We start from the raw sequence: 23088 nt of genomic DNA, 5'->3' as shown, positions 1-23088 counted from the left end.
CGAGGCCTACTCAGCACTAGGAGCCTGGTGATGAGTTAAGATAGGAAGAAGACCCAAAAGGATGCAAAGAGCAGCGGATGGTGAGCTATGGTGGCAGGATAGGTAAGCCAAGTGGTATTTATTTTCTTCTGTTTTCCTCATTTAAATCAGCAAAATCCTGGAGAGTGAAGACAAGTCAGTCTAGTCAAATCCCAAAGAAAGACTACTGTACAACAAATCATAGGATAATGCACCCTAGCACATTGCAAACATAGTTTGGGAGCTGCTTCAGGAACACTAAAAACAGTTCAGGTGTTGATCTTTGCATTCAATCTCCCCAAATATCAATACAATCAGACATGTTTGGGAAATATTGGAAAAAACATATCTAATCCATGAAGAACTTCTTGCTGACAGACACCACAGGACACTTTTAGAAATTTTATAGGGTTCGCGCCTCAGTCAGTCTGCGCTATTTTTTGAGAAATGAGGGGATCTGCACAATACTATACAGGTGACTTTAATGTTACAAGCTTCCATAGCTAAGAACTGTAGGAGAGATCAGCACAAATAGGGTCTTATCTGAGAAATACAGTAAGCTTTTATGCTCAGATTAAACTCACCTGTTTAGTCCATTCAAAAGGCATATGAAGAAGTCAGCTGCAGCGGATCCATGGGTCAGCAAGAGACCATCAGACATCAAAGTGTAAAGGAGTTGGTGGACAGATTCCGCCCTGCTGACAAAAACTGAGAAGTATATCCCAGTGAAGTAAAATAAGGAAGTGGTTTATTTCGACTCGTTTTGAAGTATAAAATTACTTCTTCTGGAAGGACCACATGTATGACAAGCCAGCAAGGGTATCATATAAATAGCTTTCAAAACCCCAACCTATTTAAATGATAACCTTTCTGTCTTGTCATACAAGTGTTCCTTCCTGAAGAAGTAATTTTATACTTCAAAAAGCGTCAAAATATACCATCTCCTTATTTTACTTCACTGGGATATATGTCTCAATTTTGTCAGTAGCGCGAACTCTGTCCACCAGCTCCTTTACACTTTGAAGCTTCCACAGCTGGTATGTAAGAAACTGTATGCACAATAGTTGCTCATGTGCAAGAATCTGTAATGCCTGTGATAATTATATAGTTTATTTACATGTATAGATGGTATGTAGTGATGATGAGCGAAGATACTCATTACTCGAGATTTCTCGAGCACGCTCGGGTGACCTCCGAGTATTTTTTAGTGCTCGGAGATTTAGTTTTTCTCACCTCTGCTGAATGATTTACATCTGTTAGCCAGCATAAGTACATGTGGGGATTCCCTAGCAACCAGACAACCCCCACATGTACTTATGCTGGCTAACAGATGTAAATCATTCAGCTGCGGCGATGAAAACTAAATCTCTCAACACTGAAAAATACTCGGAGTACACCCGAGCGTGCTCGAGAAATCTCGAATAACGAGTATATTCGCTCATCACTAATGGTATGTCGTTTTCACAATGTAAGTCTATTAAGTATGAGAAAGAGGTTCCATAAACTTACATTGTAAAAGACACTTCTGATTCACACATAGAGAGCAGTGAGAGCCGACGAGTAGGAATTCTAGTCACATGAGTGAGAAGAGGTTCATAGTGGCACTGAAAACCAGGAACCACGGCAATCGGTAAGTATTGTATTGTACCAAACATACATATTGAGATTTATCAGACAAAATTTTTTTGGGGAGTGTTTCTTCAAATATCGAACGTTATGATTTCCTTGATTAGTTTTCACAATTCTGAAACCATTATCTCAAAAATGCTCACACCTAGTCAGGGCCTTTATTTTGTGATAGTCAATATTCCTTTAATTATATTGAAAATATAAAAAGGATTAACAACAAAGAAGATACTGTGAGAAAAAATAATCTACTCCACATTTAGCTAGTCAATGTCTCTTAATGTTTCTCCAGACTATGGAGGTCACTTCACTACATAAAGTTTAGAAGGTTTAGGTTTTTCTTTAATTGAGAATTTACAATTTGGCATCGACATGAATTGCTGCGAAAGGATCTTCATCATTGTTGCTGATCTGGAAGCGACCATTGCCATTGCCGTCTACACTGATCTGTCTGCCAGTGCAGCGACCATTCTCCTTTTGTCCAGAAATCACATCACAATAGGTTCCAGCTGGAAGACCTGTGTAAAGTGTGACATCCATATACCTGAAAGAGAAAAAAAATAGGTTTAAGTGTGAAATATGTAATAACCGTTAACTTTATTTCATGCATTTCTCAGGTATTTAGGTTTACTGGAACATGTTATTCAAATGCGTGGTGGAGATATCAAATATATTTATTAAAATGAGCTAAAAAGAATTCAACTAGACATATATTTATGCGTTTATTATTTTAAAAAAATGATGTTTTTACCTACAGAATTGTTTTACATTGTAATTCCTCTGAAATAAATGTGATTATTGCTATTATTATTTAAAATATAGTATTTTATTAATATAATATTACATTTCATATAAAGCCAAATAATTTTCCTACCAATCATCATTATTAAAGACAATGAATCCTCTGTTTCCACGTCCAAATGCAACTTGATTGCTTCCATTGTCCCACCAGTTGGAGAAGAGCTGTCCATCTACCACATTACGGAAAATAGCCATGTTTCTGTACAGAAATAAATCTGAATCTTTACGCTGTGCACAATATTGAGACATTGACCATATCGTGCTGTAGCATAGCCTGCTTACATTATAATGAACATGACCACTGGCTTCCAAAATTTTTCATTGATAAAATTAAAGGCAATGACTGTTTTGATGGCTACTCCACATGCACAAGATTTCTAGAAGGTACATTTTGTATATTAATTTACAAAGAAAAAGCATAAAAAGTGAACACAGTATACCAAACACATTTTGATTGTTGTGTAATATATATTTTGGAGTTATTTTATAACTTACTTAATCTGGCGCCATCTGTGTTCACAGACCCAGTCATTGCCACATGTTGTGTCAGCATTGATAGTAACAGGTTTTGTGGAGCCGTCAGAGTAGCTTGGTGGTCCAATCCAGTCATTTACATCCTATAAAATATTGTAAGAGCTATCATAGTTGATTTGAGCTTGGACCTACATTTTCTGCAAGTAATTTTACCTTGCCATTGACCCAGTTCCTAGACCACCTAAAACTGGACATGATGCGTGTGAATCCATAGGGATGAGCCAACATGAAGCCAACTCCCATCTTGTAGATACTGTAGAGCAAGAAAGAAATTAAGCAAAAATGAATTGTTAATAATTAACAAATATTAAATATACAGTCATTTTTATTTTTATTTCAATTATTTTTAACCCCTTTACGACATATGACATATTTATACGTCAAAGGTCGCCTCCCTCCCATTGATGCAGGCTCCGTGCCCCTGAGCTGCATCTTTTCAGGTACACGAAAGCTGATCTGATTCAGCTGTCATGTGTCCCTAACAGCAGTGGGTGGAATCACAATCCACCCACTGCTGTTAACAAGATAAATGCCGCTGTCAATCTCTGAAAGCGGCATTTATATTGCGCACACCAGAAGCGCATCACAAACCACATCCATTGGTGTCCCTGTCACATGATCACAGGGCACCATTGAGTTGGCATGAAAATCAGGGCAACATCATACAGGGAGCAGGGAAATAGATTAGTGGTGCTTCACCGGAATCCAAATGAACACAGGTGCCAGGAACAAGTGGCTGGATACCACTCAATAGCAACAGCAAAAAGGAAAGGAAAAAGTTCCAGCACCAGGCGTCTCTTCATAAAATTTTCAGTACTTTATTCTCATGTCAAGAAAAAAACATCATGTGGGAACGCAGCCCCTTTACGCCTGACGCGTTTCGAACAAAGTTTGATTTTGTAAGGAATGTAAACCAATCATGTCAAGTAACAGGTGTACATGGTTTTACTTAATGGAATGGGTATATAAGGATGTTTTTATGTATTGTTCATATGCCTATGACTAAACACTTTGTTCAAAACGCATCAGGCGTTTAGGGGCTGCGTCCCCACATGATGTTTTTTTTTCTTGACATGAGACTAAAGTACTGAAGATTTTATGAAGAGACGCCTGATGCTGGAACTTTTTCCTTTCCTTTTTGCTGATGAAAATCAGGGGCCTGCTGGAGCCTCCCGCTTGTCATGGCATATCTGCTATGCGCACCGCCACATGGCCGGCGTTCATAGCAGATAATCATTTCTGCCCTGCTATGTGTTGCACAAGCAATCAGAAGACTATTGTAGCAAATAAAAAGTAAAGAAAAAAGTTAAAAAATAAAAAAAAATATTAAAGTTGAAATCACCCCTCTTTTGCCCCATTCAAAATAAAACAATAAATAAAAAAAATACACGTTTGGTATCCTTGTGTTCAGAAACGCCCGATTTATCAAAATGTAAAAAGAATTAATGTTCGGTAAACAGCATAATGAGAAAACAATCAAAACGCAAGAAATACGTTTTGTTTTTTTGGGTCTCCACAACTTTGCAATAAAATGCAATTACAGGAGACCAAAATATTGTATGTAGGTCACAATGGTATCAATAAAAACATCAGCTCAGTGCACTAAAAATAAGTCCTCACCCAGCCCCAGATCCGATAAAAGCACAATTTTTTATTCTCTTTTTCAAACATTGGATTTCTTTTTCACCAGTTAAATAAAAAAGAATTTATACATGTTTGGTTTCCAAGATCTCATAATGACCTGGAGAATCATAATAGTTTTAACAGTTTTAACATTTAGTGAAAATGTAAAAAAAAACCAACTGTAGAATTGCACTTTTTTGCAAATTCACTGCACGTGGATTTTTTTCCCCTTTTCCCCTTTTCCAGTACATTATACAGTAAAATTAATGGTGTTGTTCAAAAGTACAACTCTTCCTGCAAAAAACAAGACCTCACACGATCATATTGATGGAAAAATAAAAAAAGTTATGATTCTGGGGAGAAGAGGAATAAAAAATCAAAGAGCAAAAACGAAAAATTCCAAGCTGTTGAAGGGGTTAAGTAACATTACCGGGGATCAAAGAAGGTAAGAATTGAGGCTCCTCCTGCACCGTGTCCTCTCTGGTTATCGTGATTGTCTACAAATACCAGCGCTCTGTCGGACGGCATGAAACCCCATCCTTCTCCCCAGTTCCTAGAGAGAGTGGAAATAATAATAGTACATTAAATTATAACTTTTTCTGCATTTCTTATTATATACATAAAATGATGCCTCCTTTAGAGGAAAATATAATTAATTTTTTATGTATTTTTTCCTGCTTTGCATTTATTTTTATTTTTAAAGAGAAACTGCCCCCACTTCTGACATATCTGTTTATATAAATTCTTGTGTTTCCATAAAATCACAATGCTGGTGCACCCAATATACAATGCTGCATTGTATCATCACTAGAACATACAAATAAAAAGGGGGAAGCGTGCTCCAAAAAAGAGTAACACTGAATTATCGGTCATGGTAGTAATAAAAAAAAATCTGAATTTTATTTATCAATAAATAAAAATTGATGACCAACAATAATACTATAATACAAACAAGTATAGTGGATTGATGGTGAGGACACAATTATAATGATAGGTATAAGATACAAGCTTATCGGGATGATGAACATTCATCATATATCAAAGTAAGAGCGCTTAGTATGTATAACAACGATAAGTCCTGATCTTGAGAGAAAATGTATACAGATGGACAGCAATGTGATGCGGCCACAAGATGGCACCTAAGTGCAGAAACAATGTTCTCACAAACTTGTCCAAGTATAAAGTCGAAGAAACAGGCTTCATAAATGAACTGGAAAACTTGATAAATTGTCATCAAGCATAATAAAGTGCAATGCTGTGTTTACATATGTGGGAAATGACCCAGGTGTACGTCCATCGCTCCGACACACGTTTCGCCTTAGGCTTCCTCAGGGGGCTGTGACACAGCTCTGTGAATTTTTTCTAGGTTTTGTTTATCTAGGACAGAGGTCCCCAACTCCAGTCCTCAAGGCCCACCAACAGGTCATGTTTTCAGGATTTCCTTTGCATTACACAGGTGATGCAATTATTACCTGGGCAAGACTAAGGAAATCCTGAAAACATGACATGTTGGTGGGCCTTGAGGACTGGAGTTGGGGACCTCTGATCTAGGAAGTTGCCCTTTCCTCATAGGCATTATGGTTCTTCTATATACCCATTGTGTCGGTTTCGTTCATTGTACCATCACTGTAAATGTATTAATAAATTGCAAGTTAGGTGTTACCATTGCTTTTTTCGAAGAAGCGTCTCTGCACAGTCTTATGCTGTCAGCACTGATTGGATAGTGTTAGATTGCAAAAGGACACCCCATCAACTGGTAATGCCCAGTTGTCAATGTATTCTTTCTTGGAGGAATACATAGCCAGTCACATTATAGCATTAAAAGAAAAAAGCTGTTCCATATTTGTAATTCATGAAGAATATAACTTTTTTTTTAAAATAAACATGTCACAAGATCTGACTGATACTCTTTAGTGGATTATTAAATTATTACTTGCAGTGCAAATCTACTGATCAATGTTACAACTTACCTCAGGTAAGCCATCTTCTCACCATCCCACTTGCGGATAACTTTTCCAAGTTTGGCACCATACTTAAATTCTGTCACTCTTCCAATTCCAAAGTATTCACTGGAGGAAATGGCCTCACCTCCAAGATCAATGACCTATACCATAAAGATGGAAATTTAAATATTCTTACTGCAAAGAGAATCTTAAATGTCAGACGTCTGTCATACAGCCAAATCATCTCCCATGCTTTGCACTGACGAGGGGCAACACACTGAAACAATGTGTCTGTAAATTGAGATTTTGGTATGGATTTTATTCTAGGCTGGGTTCACACTGCGTTGCAGGCGTCCGTTAGACGGACTACATTACATTGCGGCATAACGTGGTATAACACAGTCCGTTAACGCCGCCATTGATTCCAATGTCGAATGCATGGCTAGCACACACCCACAATGGGCGTGCGCTAGCGATGTGCCGTCATTGAGTGATGGACCCTGGGACGCGGGCTGCAGCGTTTCCGGGTCCGTCACTGCTAGCGCAGAGAGAGCATCTGCTAGCTCTATCTGCGCTAGTGCGATGACAGCAGCCAGTTAACGCATGTGTTTAACAGGCTGCTGCTAACGCAATTTGAACCTAGCCAAAGTCGTATGGCAAGGCTCGTTAAAGGGTCGATATTGACCTGTAGGATCATGACTTAATTTATCAACATATGCCCCGTACAAGCCCCAACTACATAGGAAAACGGCATACTAAAGGTGAGTTAAAGGGAATCTGTCACCAGATTTTTGCTACCCCATCTCAGAGCACCATGATGTAGGGGCAGAAACTCTGATTCCAGGGATGTGTCACTTACTGGCCTGCATGCTACAGCTTTGATGAAATTGCTGTTTTGTCTGCTGCAGATCTAGCAGTTCTCTGAATGCCGAGCTCTGTATAACCCCGCCCACATCACTGATTGGCTACTTTCTGACAAAGAAAAATACACACTAACACTGCCACCTGTCCTGTAAACATATTGTACCCTAGTCATCATTTTATTTCATTTCAGTGTGAATCTACTATATTAAAAAATAAAGGAACTTCAAAAATGCAATTGATGTACTTTATGCACAACTAGCAACCAAAAAATGAAATTGTGGCATAAAAACTGTCCTCTATGGTACAAAAAATGACCCACAAATGGTATTGGTATCTCAGTAAGCAAAAAAAAAAGTATTTCAAAATTGTTAAAAATTGTCTGTCAGTGATGACCAATGGAGCCTTGCTTGGGCATCAGAAATAAAAAGCAGCAAAGAATATGATTTTGTTTTTCTTTACTTAGATTCTGTTTCTGTATCAGGAATTTGACTACTTGGTTACATTTCTGAGTACATCGAAACTATTGTGAAGAAATGCTATGAATTGAACGATTTTTTATTTTTACTAAGAGTAATAAAAGGGAAAAATATAACATTGGAAAAAATTGGACGTGCAATAAAAACATTACCTCCTGGAAAATAAAGGGTTTTGTACCAGCAGCAAACCACCGAGTGTTGAGATTGTTAAGTCTGTCAGTGATAGCCTTGAGGTCTCCTGGCCACATGTGTTTGGCAGCATCAAATCTAAAGCCGGCAACACCAATATTAATGAGATTGTTCAAAAATTCAGCAATCTTTCCACGGACATAATCTTTTTCCAAGGCAAGATCCAAAAGACTAACAAGGCGACAATTTCTGACCTATGAAAAAAAAATTGATGTCTTCATGAAGGGAATGATAAACAGACTTAGGCCACATTCACACGCTCAGTATTTGGTCAGTATTTTACCTCAGTATTTGTAAGCTAAAACCAGGAGTGGGTAATAAATACAGAAGTGGTGACATGGTTCTATTATACTTCTTCCCTGGCTGTTCCACTCCTGGTTTTAGCTCACAAATACTGAGGTAAAATACTGAGGTAAAATACTGACCAAATACTGTAGGTGTGAACGTGGCCTAACAAATACTGTTTGTAAATGTTCGGTATTAGGTAAAAATATGTATGTATACCTGGTTGGCATCACTATAATTTTCAATTTCTCCACTGCCAGTTGGACACTTGCCATCATTAAAGTCCCAGCCAGAATATGGTACAGAAGGGAAATCTCTTGATCCAGCATTGAAATAGGAGCCACAGGATGAATGAGTCCCGGCACCACCCCCAGAGCCACACATGTGATTAATGATGGCGTCCACATAGATATGTACCTAAAATCCGGGGAACAAGAAGACATTATTATTAAGGTATAGCAAGTAGAGCCAACTGGATGTAGTAATTTTGCCACAGTTATCATACATTTTTCTATATAGTGGCGATGTTTCAATTGTTGGACTAAACATTTTTAAGTCCAAATGGGATTTTGTCTATAAGATGCAGAAGCTAGGACAATCGACAGAGTCGTAAGATAACATACCCTTAATTTTATGTTCAGAGACTATTATATTATATTTTAACTTACCCCAACATTGTTACATCTGGTCACCATGTCTCTGAACTGCTGCTCATTACCAGAGCGAGAGCAGAGGTTGTAGCTGACCGGTTGGTATCTTTCCCACCAAGGTCTCCATGGATTGGTAATAATGATATTATCATTTGGTGGAGAAATCTACAACATGCAGAAAAACATAAATAGTAATGGTACTATATATGTCCAACAATGGAGTTATCATTTTAAACATTTTGAAGCTATAGTCATAATGTAAATTATAAAGTGCAAACGCTGAAAGAACAATAACGCAAATAGGGTCTTATCCGGTTATAAATTGGAATGGGATTGTGGGACAACCTGCACACAGTTTCAGGATTTGGCTGCTACAGATCCACCAAAGGAAGGATGATGATTGCAGGAACAATGGGTTAAATTCTAAATAATGGGTTCAATTCTGTGCTGATGTACCAAGGAATTAGACCTGAATGAGACCAAGGATCCAGTAAATAAAATATGGGGTTTATTTGTCTACGCGTTTCGAAGTAACAACATTTCTTCTTCATCACAAACCACAGATTATCCATAATGTAAAGTATTATATATGAGCAATAACTTTGACTAATCTCTCATGACCCTCGGTCCCTGGTGACATTTAAAATATGTTCAGTTCTGAAACTCCACAGTGTTCCATAGTCATTCATACATTACTGACATCATACAGCCAGTGTCTGATATATGATCCTTGTGGATCAGTCAGCATGTATCAGCTGCCAGGTTCCCTTCAAGCTTTACTTTAACGTTAAAGCAGCTCTAAACCTCTGTTAAAAAACTTAAAAGTGTACCTTCTTTTTGAAATCTGATTTGGTTGGCCTATTTCTACATCAATTTTTTGCATCAACATTTTGTGAACATTGGCTCATGATACTCACCTGTCTCAGGCCAAGTGTCATGCTCTGCTTCCTATGTGCCTTCAAATTAGCCCTCAACTTTGGTAAACAGACCTATTTCACAAACCTTGTATCTTCATTATCCTACAACCCAAAACAACTGTTCAGCACATTTAACTTTCTCCTCCGCCCACCACTGCCACCTCCAACTCCCCTCATCTCTTCCGAGGACTTTGCCACCTACTTTAAAAACAAGATCGACCAAACAAGGTAAACCTTTACTGTTCCACTACCCCAACCACTCCATATACCCGACCTCTGCCCTTCCCTAAAACCTCCCTCTCCAACATCACTGAAGGAGAGCTCACCTCCTTTCCAAATTACACCTCACCACCTGTCCACTTGACGCCATCCCTTCCACACCTGCTCCCCAACCTCACTAACACGCTCATTCCAGCCCTAACCCATCTTTTCAACCTATCGCTATCTTCTGGTACCTTCCCCTCTGCCTTCAAACATGCCACCATCACACCCATCCTCAAAAAAACTAACCTTGACCCAACTGCTACACCCAGCTATCGCCTTATATCACTGCTCCCGTTTGCTGCAAAACTCCTTGAGCAGCATGTCAATGCTCAACTTTCCTCACACCTCTCATCTAACTCTCTCTTTGACAACCTCCAATCTGGCTTCCACCCCCACCACTCCACCGAAACTGACCTGACAAATATTACTTACTCACAGCCAAAGCTAACAGACAGTTCTCCATCCTCCTACTTCTCGACCTGTCCTCTGCCTTTGACACAGTCGACCACTGCCTACTGCTACAGATTCTTTCTTCCCTTGGCATCAAAGACCTTGCCCTGTCCTGGATTGCCTCATACGTTTCCGATCACACATTCAGCGTCTCCCACTACTACACTACCTCCTTATCCCGCCCTCTCTCTGTTGGAGTCCCTCAAGACTCTGTCCTAGGGCCCCTACTTTTTTCCATCCATACCCTTGGCCTAGGGCAACTCATAAAGTCCCATGGCTTCCTGTACCACCTGTATGCAGACAACACTCAGATCTACCTCTCTGGCCCAGATGTCACCTCTCTGCTGTCCAGAATGCCGGAAAATAAACATAAGGATGAATGACCTCGGGGAGATCAAAACATCCAACACCGCGGAGACACCATCATGTGTTTCTCAACGCAGTGATCCAGAACACTGTCCCCATCCCTTATGGGAAATATGCAAATGCATGTAGAAAAGCTGCGGAGACACCATCACGTGTTTCTCAACGCAAGCAATAAATAGCCAGGTCTTTCACCAGGAAGGAACAACCACGGGAAGGGCAGCATCCCAAAAGGGAAAACCACCTATGCCAAAACATGGTATCCATCCAAAGACAGCTGTTTCGGGGTATTTTCCCCTCATCAGTGTGGAGTAGGAAACTGGCTATTAGGAGCAGTGCCTAGTAAAAGGACTGGCTAGATGGATACCATGTTTTGATCTCCCCGAGGTCATTCATCCGTATGTTTATAGTCCTTTTACTAGGCACTGCTCCTAATAGCCAGTTTCCTTCCCGTGGTTGTTCCTTCCTGGTGAAAGACTTGGCTATTTATTGCTTGCATTGAGAAACACGTGATGGTGTCTCTGCGGCTTTTCTACATGCAGAATGCCGGAGAGTCTGTCAGCCATATCCTCCTTCTTCATCTCTGGCTTCCTAAAACTCAATGTAGACAAAAACAAACTCATTATCTTTCCCCCATCTCGCATATCTCCACCTGATCTATCTATTATGGTAAATGGCATCACGCTCTCTCCCGCACCTGAAATCCGCTGCCTTGGGTTAATTCTCGACTCTGCCCTGTCCTTCAAACCGCACGCCCACCCTCTTGCCACCTTCTGTCACCTCCAACTCAAACATATTGCCAGAATCCATCCCATCCTCAGCCCACAATCTACCAAAACTCTTGTGCATGCCCTCATCCTCTGCCGCCTTGATTACTGCAACACCCTTCTCTGTGGCCTCTCCGGTAACTCTCTTGCACCACTCCAGTCTGTCCTCAACTCTGCTGCCCGGCTAATCCACCTCTCTCCTCGCTACTCCCCTGCTTCTCCCCTCTGCAAATCGCTCCACTGGCTCCCAATTCCCCAACGGATCCAGTTCAAACTACTAACACTGACCTACAAAGCCATCCACAACCTGTCCCCTCCCTATATCTCTGAACTAATTTCCCAATATCTTCGCTCACGTAATCGCCGATCCTCCCAAGACCTCCTACTCTCCTCCACACTTATTCGTTTCTCAAACAACCGCCTCCAAGATTTCTCCCGAATATCCCCCATCCTCTGGAATTCCACGCCTCAACACGTCCGATTATCCACCTTCCTTGGATCCTTCAGACAGAACCTGAAAACCCATCTCTTCAGGAAAGTCTACCGCGTGCAATAACCATTCTACCGCCTTACCACCACCCGAGTTGCTGCCTCATGACGACCTGAGCTGCCGCCTCACCATCACACGAGCTGCCGCCTCACCATTATCCGAGCTTCCGCCTCACCACCAGAGCTGCCGCACCCCCGACCTTGTGTCTCTTCCCCATTATCCCATAGAATGTAAGTCCACAAGGACAGGATCCTATCCCTTCTGTACCAGCCTGTCATTGTAAATTTGTTTACAGTAAACAATATCTATAACTCTGTACGTAACCCCTTTCTCATGTATAGCACCATGGAATTAATGGCGCTATATAAATAAATAATAATAATATGTGCTAGTCAGTCCATAACAGATTGTATCCTAGCCCAGAGCACACTTCGGTTGTCATTATCTATGGCCTTAAAAGGACAGTTCAGGTGGCTAAATGCTGCTTGATTATTCGGGTAGCAAATTCAAGCTGCTATTATATGTTTTCCATACCATACATTAATCGCACTTCCCACTTGACTCTGTTACCGCCAGGTATCTGAATAATAAGCAGTTGCTACTGACTACTATTTGCACATCGAGATATACTTTTATCAGGTGCGTGATTGTCTCTTAAGCTCTGCTATTCCTGCATGCTACTTGCACATTCAGCTCTGCCACAACAAGGTGCCTGACTGTGTTTTCAGCTCTAATTCGCACATCCGGACTGGCTAGAGCAAGTTGCTTGATTGCTTACATAGCTCTGCTTTTTCTAAGTGCTTTCTAATCATCCATGACTACAATAAGGTAACTTGATTGTCTTCTCATCTTTGCTGTTCCTGAGTGTTACCCACTCCTCCATCACTGCTACCGTATGTGCTTTATTGTCTTCTGAACTCTATCTGTACATTAATATCTGCTACATCAAGGTACTGCCTACTTTTCTCTGTAGAGTCAAGGTGTTATCATACTCTACTGTATCTAGGTGTTCACATTCCTTCTTTTATCTACTGATTCCTGGTGCTATTCGCATGCTAGGCTCTGCTGTATCTAGTACTTCCATTTCTGCTGAACCACATGTTAACCTGCATACCCAGCTCTACTCATCTTTGTTATTCCACATTCTATTTAACTAATCCAGCTTCACTGAATCACCGCTTCCAGTCCTTCTTAGTCACTCTGGTCTACTTTTCAACTAAGCCAAACCTCTTCTTCTGTTTTGGACACCAAATAATACTTATTTAGCAAAATTTTGTTCCATTATCTGCCAAAGGCTCATTAAAGCAGCCTGATTTTATTGGGAAATTTCACATTATCGCATAACATATGCATGATCAATTTGGTTGCATGTGCATATTTTTTCAGTACCTGTAGAAGAGAATAGCAACTCTTTGATAGACATCTCTTGTGGCAGCTTAGTGAGAACAATGGATGAAGCAAGTTCAAATCTAAGATGGTCAACCTTTTCAGTCCTTCCTTAGCCTACCATAATCTGTCAAGGGAAACTATTGCAACCAATAACATGCTTGCATTAGTTCTAAAGATTCCCATGTAAATGGAGCGATGGATGGTCAATCATGTACAGGGCCCATTCATTCTTCTGGGAGTGCCGAACGCCAACCAAGTGCATCATTTAGCTATCTCCATCTAATATGGTAAGCCTTTTCAATCTTTCCTTTGCCCACCATCATCTCTCAAGGGAAAATATTGCAACTAATCACATTCTAGCATTAGTTCTGAGGTCAGTGATTTGCTGCAGTGGTCACATGTTATCAACGCACCAGGAAAATAAAAAACAATATGCGGGAACCGCATGAGTATCAGTACTGGAGAAAAAGAGGAATTAGTTGATAAGTAATGTTTGTTTTTATTATTTTGTATTATCTTAATGTATTATGTTACATTTTTGGTATGTAAACATCTATAAAACATTCCCATAATATTCCCTATATCCATTTGGTCCCACTGCTGGGGCTCCTGGAATCCCAAGATTGAGGCTCTGGAAGCTCACCAATGAAGTGCTGTCTGGAGTAGAGTGTAGGTACCCAAGCTCGACCTCTGTTACATTTGTTGTCTATGAGAGTGTAACACCCCAAGAAGCTGGTTGTTACAGTGGTATTGCCTTCCTTACGGGGAGGGTGATGTCATGCCCGGAAACGAGGAAAGATCCCTTTAACAGATAACAGGTACATACAACACTCTTCTGACTGCAGGCCAGAATGGGGAGCTCTGATCCAGATGGTGGGTGGCTTCCCTATATATTCTGGCTGGAGGAGGAGTTAGGAGGGCAGTCTAGAGAAAAGCTGGAGCCATGCAGACACGAGGTTCTGCAGCTCCTGACAGAGCAGATTGTAAGAGACTGTGAGGGGAGAAGAGGCAAAGGAGAGGAAAGATACTGGGAGTGGAGCTGCGAGTAGGCTAACTCCAGAATCAGTGCAGAAAGCGGAGGCCGGAATTCTGAGGTTGTGGGGGTAACTGTATGCCCCACAGAAAAAAACGGTGGGCAGGAGTTTTCAAGTCTCCTGGCCACCATTAACACCCGAAGGCACAGCAGCATATAGAGCCCGGAATCACCACAAGAAGGGACACCTGTAAAACGGCTCGTGTTGCCTGCTATGTGGTTAGTGTCCACCTAAAGGGGACAGAGAGAAAGAGAGGACCTTGTGAGAAGACTCAGGCAACAAGGGACGCACACTACAGTGCAGTAAGGAAGGCTTCCAACCCCACCTGGCTAGGGGGATCTCCGCATCGCTTCCAGGCTGGCCGGACTGCACCATCACCTGTTACCGGTACCCTGGACTGTGGCTGCATACTACCAGTGAAAGGTAAAGAGACTGCAACCTTGTGTCCTCTAATTCTTTCTGGCACCACACCATCTACCATCTTTGCCTACTACACCGGGAGCCCTGGGGACTAAGCTTCACCAGTGGGAAGCCATTCCACCCCTGCTGCAATAACATCATCCCAGAGGATGCTTTTAAGCTGTGTCAATCATCCCTGACCGAATACCACAGGTGGCGCCACGAAAATTCTTTATTTTCTTTCAAAACAACCCCTTTAAAGACCTTCCCTTTAATGTGGACGCCCAGGGCCACGGACCGGGTTGCTGCCACCATGACTACCCCTTTAATGACTGCCGGACCAAGTACCAAGTATCCCCTAGGCCCTAGTGAGGCGCTCCAAGGGTTTTAGAGAAAGTCAAGTGCTGTACTAGGCTTTCTTCAGCAGCCCACTTAACAATTAATGGATTGGAGGCCAATCATGCGCGCCACCACTCCATTCAATATTAGGCTGTAGATCCCTGGTCTCAAGGTTCTAGAGTTTCAATCACAGGGCCATTGGGTGCCCCAGCAGTTAAGCCACCAGCAATTCAATAAGTTTTCCACTATCTTGTGAATAATGGATAACTTGGTTTTGGGAAATACCGTATTTTTTTAACTATAAGATGCACGGGACCATAAGACACACCTAGGTTTTAGAGGAGGAAATTAGGAAAAACAAAATTAAGCAAAAAATGTAGTAAATTCTGTACTTAATATCCCCTATCCTGGTATATATAGTCCCTTCATCCCCATCCTGATAAACATGGCCCCCTCATCCCTACCCTGGTATGCATGGCCCCCTCATCCCTATCCTGGTATACATGGATCCTTCATCCCTATCCTGGTATGCATGGCCCACTCATTCCTATCCTGGTATGCATGCCCCTCATCCTTATCCTGGTGTGCATGGCCCCCTCATCCTTATCCTGGTGTGCATGTCCCCCTCATCCCTATCCTGGCAGAAATGATCGCCCACATCCCTATATTAGTATGCATGGTCCCCATCCTTATCCTGGTATGCAGGACCCCCATCTTGTCCTAGTATGCATGGCCTATTTCTATTCTGGTATTATTGACTGCCATCCCGGTCCTGGTATGCATGGCCCCATTCTTATGATTGGCCCTCACCCCCATCCTGGTATGCATGGCCCATCAGAAAACATAAAAAAAAAACATTACACTTGCATACCGGGACGGGGAAGGAGGCCACTCATACCAATATACTATTATTAAAGAGAAATGAATATTCATTGCCCTCCACGCCCATGCAGTGAATATTCATTTCTCTTTAGCAGCAGGCACAGGAATTAGACGCAGCCGCCGGCTCCAGCCTCCTGTTGTCACGATCCATGTTTGCCTCAGATTTAAACCTTTTTTTCTTTTCTGGTCATTGGGGGGTTAATGCAGTTCCCCCCCCCCCCCCGGTGGCCGCTGGTGTTATTGCATTGCATTGCATTGCTATTGGGTCAGCTGATGTTTGTGACCACTCCCACCAGCCCACCACCTGGTGCTTCAGCTGACTGTTGGTTATACAGGTCCTTTCAGGAGACCAACCTCGCAGTAGCAGCTCCCTGGTGTCCGCCAAGTCTGGTGTTTGGAGCTCTGTTGCTGTACTATCTGTGTTGTGGAGTTAGCAGCGGCGTGCACAAGCTAAGTTCTGAGTTTTGTTACTTTGTAGTTTGTGCATTCACCTTTTGGTATCGTGTTCCCCTCACTCTCATATTGTTTATTCCTGTTTATTTGCTCTGTGGTGCTTTTTACACTGTTCACCTCCTGGGGTGGGGGTTGGGGGTTTAGTTCAGGGTTTAACAGGAGACAGGGACAGGTCGGTGACTTGGGCCTCCCTACCTTCAAGGGTACCCCCAAGTTAAGGAAAGACAGGGTTTCCCCTAGCCTGAGGGGCAGTTCAGGGGCTCAGATTCCTCATCTCCTGTTTTCCTATTTCTGCTTTGTGACACCTGTGACTCGCTGCTCTGCCGGTGCCACTCCCTCACCGCCCCACCACAGCCAGAGCTGGTACATCCAGACTATAAGACGCATCCCCCATTTTCCTCCACATTTTGGAGGAAAAAAGTGTGTCCAAAAAAATACGGTAAGTTGCTAATTTTACTAAATTCACATTATATCCATTATAGGGAATCTGTCACTAGGTTTTGGATTGTAATCTGAGAGCACCATGATGTAGTAGAAGACTGCTTGATTACTGTGATATGTCATTTACTAAGCTGTGTTTTGCTGTGTCAATACAATCAGTGTTTTATGAGCAGGAAATTATTACTACAGGACAACTGACCTCATGTCTCCAAATCCAACCACACCCTCACCAATGATTAGCAGCTTTCTACCACTATACAATGTACACAGAAAACTGCCAATCCATGGTGTGATTTATTAACTACTCCACCCTCTCCATAGTAACACCTTTTTTTCTTTTACTTCCTCACCTTACCAAGTGTTTCTCATGCTTTTTGGAGTCTTTTTTTTACCTATTTAAGGCCTCCAGTTGTTGCACCCTGTTCCCTTTGTTTTCATACCTTGAGAAAAGCGCTGGTCCAACGCAGAAACGCGATGGTATTAATAAAAAACATTTTGGAATCCCAAGCAGCTTCATTCTCCCAGCACAGCCTGCTTAAACATGCCAGCATCCATTTTTGCCAATCAGTGGTGTGGGCATATAATATAAGCTATCGTTTACTAATGGCCTCTTCTCAATAAATAAATATATCAAAATATAAGGGCAGTAAATGCAGTTTATAAAAAACAAATATAAATAATTGAATACTGTTCTTTTTTGTCTTGTGCACTTGATGAACTAATCTTGACATATTCTTGATGCATTCATTTGACTAGCCCTATTTTTTTAATCTTTCATATGCACTTGTTTTTTTATATACTGTTTATAATTACTGGCCTTATATTTTGATATATTTATTGTGAGGAGGCTACTTTTGTCTATATTTTAGCTGTATAATTTATTACTTGTGAATTTTGTTTACTCCTATGCTTACCTACCAATTTTTATGTTTGTTTTTTCTGAATGAGTTTTTTTTCACCCAAAGCCTGTTTTCACCTTCCTGACCAGGCCAATTTTTTCAATTCTGACCAATGTCAATTAACAAGGTAATAACTCTGGAACATTTCAATGGATCCCACTGATTCTGAGAATGTTTTTCAAGACATATTATACTTCATGATAGTGGTAAAAATATGACTTACGTTTATTTGTGAAAAAATTGCAAATTTGGCAAAAATGTTGCATTTTCATAATTTTAACAGGAGAAATTGCACCATTTAATTTGTTGTGCCATTTCATCTAAGTACACTGATACCCTATATGTGGAGGAAAACTGTTTGGGTGCACAGAAGGGCTTGAAAGGGAAAGAGCGCCATTTGACTTTTTGAATGCAAAATTTACTGGACTAATTAGAGGACACCATGTTGCATTTGGAATGCCCCTGATATGCCTAAACAGTGGAAAAAACCCACAAGTGACACCATTTTAGAAATTAGATCCTCCCAGGGACTTCACAAAAGTTTAAAATGTTGAGCTGTGAAAATCAAAAAAATCAAAAGTTTCCCACAAAAATGCTTTTTTTTAGCACTGGATGTTTTGGGTTGTCATTATGATTTAAAAAAGAGAAAACGCAATAGTTTGACAATAAATGGCTTCACGCAACCAAAACTGTGGTCCACCTCGCTTTTATGCTTGCATAAAAAGACTGACACCACTGGATCACAGGTCCTATAGCATCAATAGTGCCTTCATCTGCCTCATTATAGGGAATCTTCCATTGGATGTTTTATCTGAATCACATATTTCAGAGATTTACACAGAAATCCCGGTGTAAGCGTGCAGCCCAGAGTGGAGGATAAATGTGAGCCAAGACTTACTGCGATCTTTGGGAGGCAGAATGAACAAATCAACAGGTAAATAATTGGTTTTATTTAATTTTTATGCCATTCCTTGTGTGGTATAAGTGATTAGACAACTTTATTCTTTAGGTTGGTGCGATTACAGCGATGCCAAATTTATATAGAGTTTTTATGTTTGGCAGCTGTCACACAGTAAAGGACATTTCTTTATTGCGGAGACAAGTTTTTGCATCACTATATTTAGACAGCTATAACATTTCCAGATTATGGCAGACAGAGTCACGAGACAGCTTATTTTTATTGTGTTTTTATTGGTACCATTTCTGGACACATGACATTTTTTTTATCACTTTCGATTCTGATTTTTGGGAGGTAGAATGAACAAAAAACAGCAATTAAGGAATTCTTTTTGTGTTTTTTTCTAATACCGTTCCATTTTTGGTAAAATTGATAAAGCAGCTTTATTCTTCGTGTCAGCACGATTACAGCGATATCCCATTTATATCTATTTTTTATGTTTTGGCGCTATTGCACAATGAAAACTATTTATAGAAAAAATAATCATTTTTGCATGCCTCTATTCTGAGAGCTATAACTTTTTCATTTTTCTGTTGACGGAGCTTTATGGTGGTGTGTTTTTTGTGGGACAAGATGATATTTTCAGCAGTACCATATTTATTTACATTCGTCTTTTTGATCACGTTTTATTGCACTTTTTGTTTGATGGTATGATGATAAAGCATAGTTTTTTGCCTGATTTTTTGTGGTGTTCACTTACGGGGTTAACTAGTGGGATAGTTTTATTGGTCGGGTCATTACGAACATAGCGATACCAAATATGAGCACGGTTTTTGTTTATATTTTCTTTACATAAATAAATGTAATATTTATAATTGAATTAATATTTTTTCATAATAATCTAAAAATAATCTTTATTTTTCTAAAGCGACAACATATTCTGCAGTGCTTTACAGTTTGCACAGATTATCATCGCTGTCCCCGATGGGATTCACAATCTAAATTCCTTATCTGTATGTCTTTGAAATGTGGGAGGAAACCGGAGTACCGGCGGAAACCCATGCAAACACGGGGAGAACATACAAACTCCTTACAGATGTCCTTGGTGATATTTTCATTTTGTTTTGTTCTTCATTTTTAATAACTTCTTTTTACTTTTTTACATTGTCCTAGAATGTGACTGTATAGTGACAGATCGCTGATCTGACACTCTGCATTACTTCTGCACTGAAGGGCATCGGAGCAGCATTTGACAGGCAGGGTAGGAGGCATGTTAGCTCCTGCTCTTAGCAGGCGTTCACAGGCTACCATTCCTGCAGGACCCTGTGGGACCTTGCGGCCATATTGTGGCCCAAGGTCACAATGGAGACAATCAGCACAATGTGATCATATTGTGTTGTGCCGATGGAGCTCACTCCCACTGCGATGCTCCTCGATGTCGCTGTAATCAGATCATGGGCGTTGCTGCAGGATGTTAGCTCTCACATACTGTAGGTTTAACACCCACACCCAATCGCTGCAGTGCTTAGTGTGAGCCCATTCGATCGCGGCACCATATTTATATGGTGGTTTGCGGTAGAAACACTTCCATGGCACCGTATATATACAGCGCATGTCGAGAAGGGATTAATAGATGTGATTTTAACAGTAATATTATAAAGTAATTATCAGTTTTTTTATCATGCTGTTATCTTAGTTTGTACATATTTTTTGTAGGCTTATTGATTTTTTATGTGAATTGGCCATTTACTGTTTATTGAATATTTTTCATAGATTTTGCCAAATTCAAATTATTGTAGTAAATAATTTATAATTTAAGACATTTAAAGGGCAGAGCATAATGATAGCAAAGTAGACAGCTATCTTTCTGTAGTCATGTTAAACAACATAATAAACTTAACAAATCAGTTAATACAAAAATGTAAAACCCTTAACACTTAACATTCCTACTGATTTATATTGACCTACCCACCTGGATGCCTCCAAATCCATTGGGTCCTAAGTATCGTTCACATTCTTCTGCAATGTCATCCCACCTCCACTCAAATAAATGAACGATTGATGTTCGTCCATATTTAGTGTTGGGATTGTACTGAGCTGAGCATAGCCCAATAGCTACCAACAGTAGAAGGAGCTTCATCCTGCCCGCTAATGTGACAGCATACAGTTTTGGCATACTCTTTTATACTATCAGTTACGCAATGGGTTGTGTTTCTAAGTGGCCACCTGCAAATCTTTTTTTGTGATATATGAAGCCAGATGATAATATTCAGGAAATTCCCACAAGTAGACTGGTTTTATCATATTTGTAGTATATTCATATCAAGTGAACAGGATAAACAGAACTCATGTAAACAAAGACAACTTACAGGGTAACATTCTGCAAGAAGGTTGAAAAAAACACATGATCAACCTACTTCAACCTGTTTACTATGAGGTACAGAAGAAAGTAAATTGTCCTCCAGGAGGCGGTTTAAAATTATCCTCATATTAGAGAAACCAATAAGACTGGTTTCACACTTGCGTTTTAAAACGCAGCGTTTTAAACGCAAACGCATTTGGTGCAAAAACGCATTTAAACTTGTTTAAACGCAGCGTTTTTTAGGCGTTTTTAGGTTTAACACAAACCCTAACCCAAACCCTAACCCTAACCCTAACCCTAGGGATCCTAACCCTAATACAAACCCTAACCCTAGGAATCTTAACCCTAACACTAACACAAACTTTAACCCTAACCCTAAAACACAAACTCTAACCCTAACCCTAACCCTAGGGATCCTAACCCTAACCCTAACACAAACCCTAACCGTAACCCTAACCCTAACCCTAGGGTTAGGGTTAGGATCCCTAGGGTTAGGGTTAGGATCCCTAGGGTTAGGGTTAGGATCCCTAGGGTTAGGGTCAGGGCTAGGGTTAGGGTTAGGGCTAGGGTTAAGGTTAGGGTTACAGTTTGGGTTAGGGTTAGGGTTTGTGTTAGGGTTTGTGTTAGAGTTTGTGTTAGAGTTTGTGTTAGAGTTTGGGTTAGAGTTTGTTTTAGAGTTTGGGTTAGAGTTTGAGTTAGAGTTTGGGTTAGGGTTTGTGTTAGGGTTAGGGTTAGGATCCCTAGGGTTAGGGTTTGTGTTAGGGTTTGTGTTACAGTTTATGTTACAGTTTGTGTTAGAGTTTGTGTTAGAGTTTGTGTTAGAGTTTGTGTTAGGGTTAGGGTTTGTGTTAGGGTTTGTGTTAGAGTTTGTGTTACAGTTTGTGTAGAGTTTGTGTTACAGTTTGTGTTAGAGTTTGTGTTAGAGTTTGTGTTAGAGTTTGTGTTAGAGTTTGGGTTACAGTTTGGGTTAGAGTTTGTGTTTTAGGGTCAGGGTTAGGGTTTGTGTTAGGGTTAGGGTTAGGATCCCTAGGGTTAGGGTTAGGGTTTGTGTTAGAGTTTGTTTCACAGTTTGTGTTAGAGTTTGTGTTACAGTTTGTGTTACAGTTTGTGTTAGAGTTTGTGTTAGAGTTTGTGTTACAGTTTGTGTTAGAGTTTGTGTTAGAGTTTGGGTTACAGTTTGGGTTACAGTTTGTGTTTTAGGGTTAGGGTTAGGGTTGGGGGGTGGCTTAAAAGTGTGTATTCTTGTGTTTTTCTATAAAAACGCATGCATTTAAAAACGCATGCAAACGCATGTGCTTAAAAACGCATGCATTTACATAGACATCAATACTTTTTTTGCCGCGAAAAAACGCATGGGTTTTTTTGCAGCAAAAAAAGCCGCTAAAATTACTACATGTTGCATTTCTGCAACCCAACGCATGCAGAGAAAAAACGCATGCGTTGCAAAAACGCATCAAAATGCATGCAAAAAAACGCATGCGTTTTTAATGTTAAGTATAGGGAAAACAACGCATGCGTTTTTTGCGTTTTTTACCGCAAAAACGAAAAAAAACGCAAATGTCAAACCAGCCTAAGTCCAAAATTATGTGTGAATCGATCTCATAACATATACAAGTACTTCTCACTAAATTAGAATATCATCAAAAAGTAAATTTACTTAAGTTCTTCAATACAAAAAGTGAAACTCACATACTATATATAGTCATTACAAACAGAGTGATCTATTTCAAGT

The 23088-nt window shown here is 40.4% G+C and overlaps 1 protein-coding gene across 1 annotated transcript; it reads right to left on the bottom strand.

The window, feature by feature from the left end:
• Nucleotides 1-1644: 1644 nt before the first annotated feature.
• Nucleotides 1645-21218, bottom strand: LOC138647284 (pancreatic alpha-amylase-like). Its single transcript, XM_069736192.1, has 10 exons — nt 20967-21218; nt 9028-9174; nt 8579-8776; nt 8038-8268; nt 6573-6706; nt 5033-5155; nt 3133-3232; nt 2941-3062; nt 2519-2644; nt 1645-2188 (listed from the first exon to the last, which is right to left on the bottom strand). The coding sequence occupies exons 1-10, from the start codon at nt 21168-21170 to the stop codon at nt 1999-2001; spliced, it is 1575 nt and encodes a 524-aa protein (XP_069592293.1). The 5' UTR covers nt 21171-21218; the 3' UTR covers nt 1645-1998.
• Nucleotides 21219-23088: the final 1870 nt, after the last annotated feature.

Source organism: Ranitomeya imitator, chromosome 8 (assembly GCF_032444005.1).
Source record: "Ranitomeya imitator isolate aRanImi1 chromosome 8, aRanImi1.pri, whole genome shotgun sequence".
NCBI classification, from domain to species: Eukaryota; Metazoa; Chordata; class Amphibia; order Anura; family Dendrobatidae; genus Ranitomeya; species Ranitomeya imitator.
This window is presented reverse-complemented; position numbering and strand designations above follow the sequence as displayed.

Coding starts and splice junctions, on each gene's coding strand:
- LOC138647284 (XM_069736192.1), bottom strand. CDS start 21,170: ATGCCAAAACTGTATGCTGTCACATTAGCGGGCAGGATGAAGCTCCTT. Junction 8,777..9,027: donor CCAGATGTAACAATGTTGGG/GTAAGTTAAAAT, acceptor CCCGGATTTTAG/GTACATATCTATGTGGACGC. Junction 3,063..3,132: donor GGAACTGGGTCAATGGCAAG/GTAAAATTACTT, acceptor AATATTTTATAG/GATGTAAATGACTGGATTGG.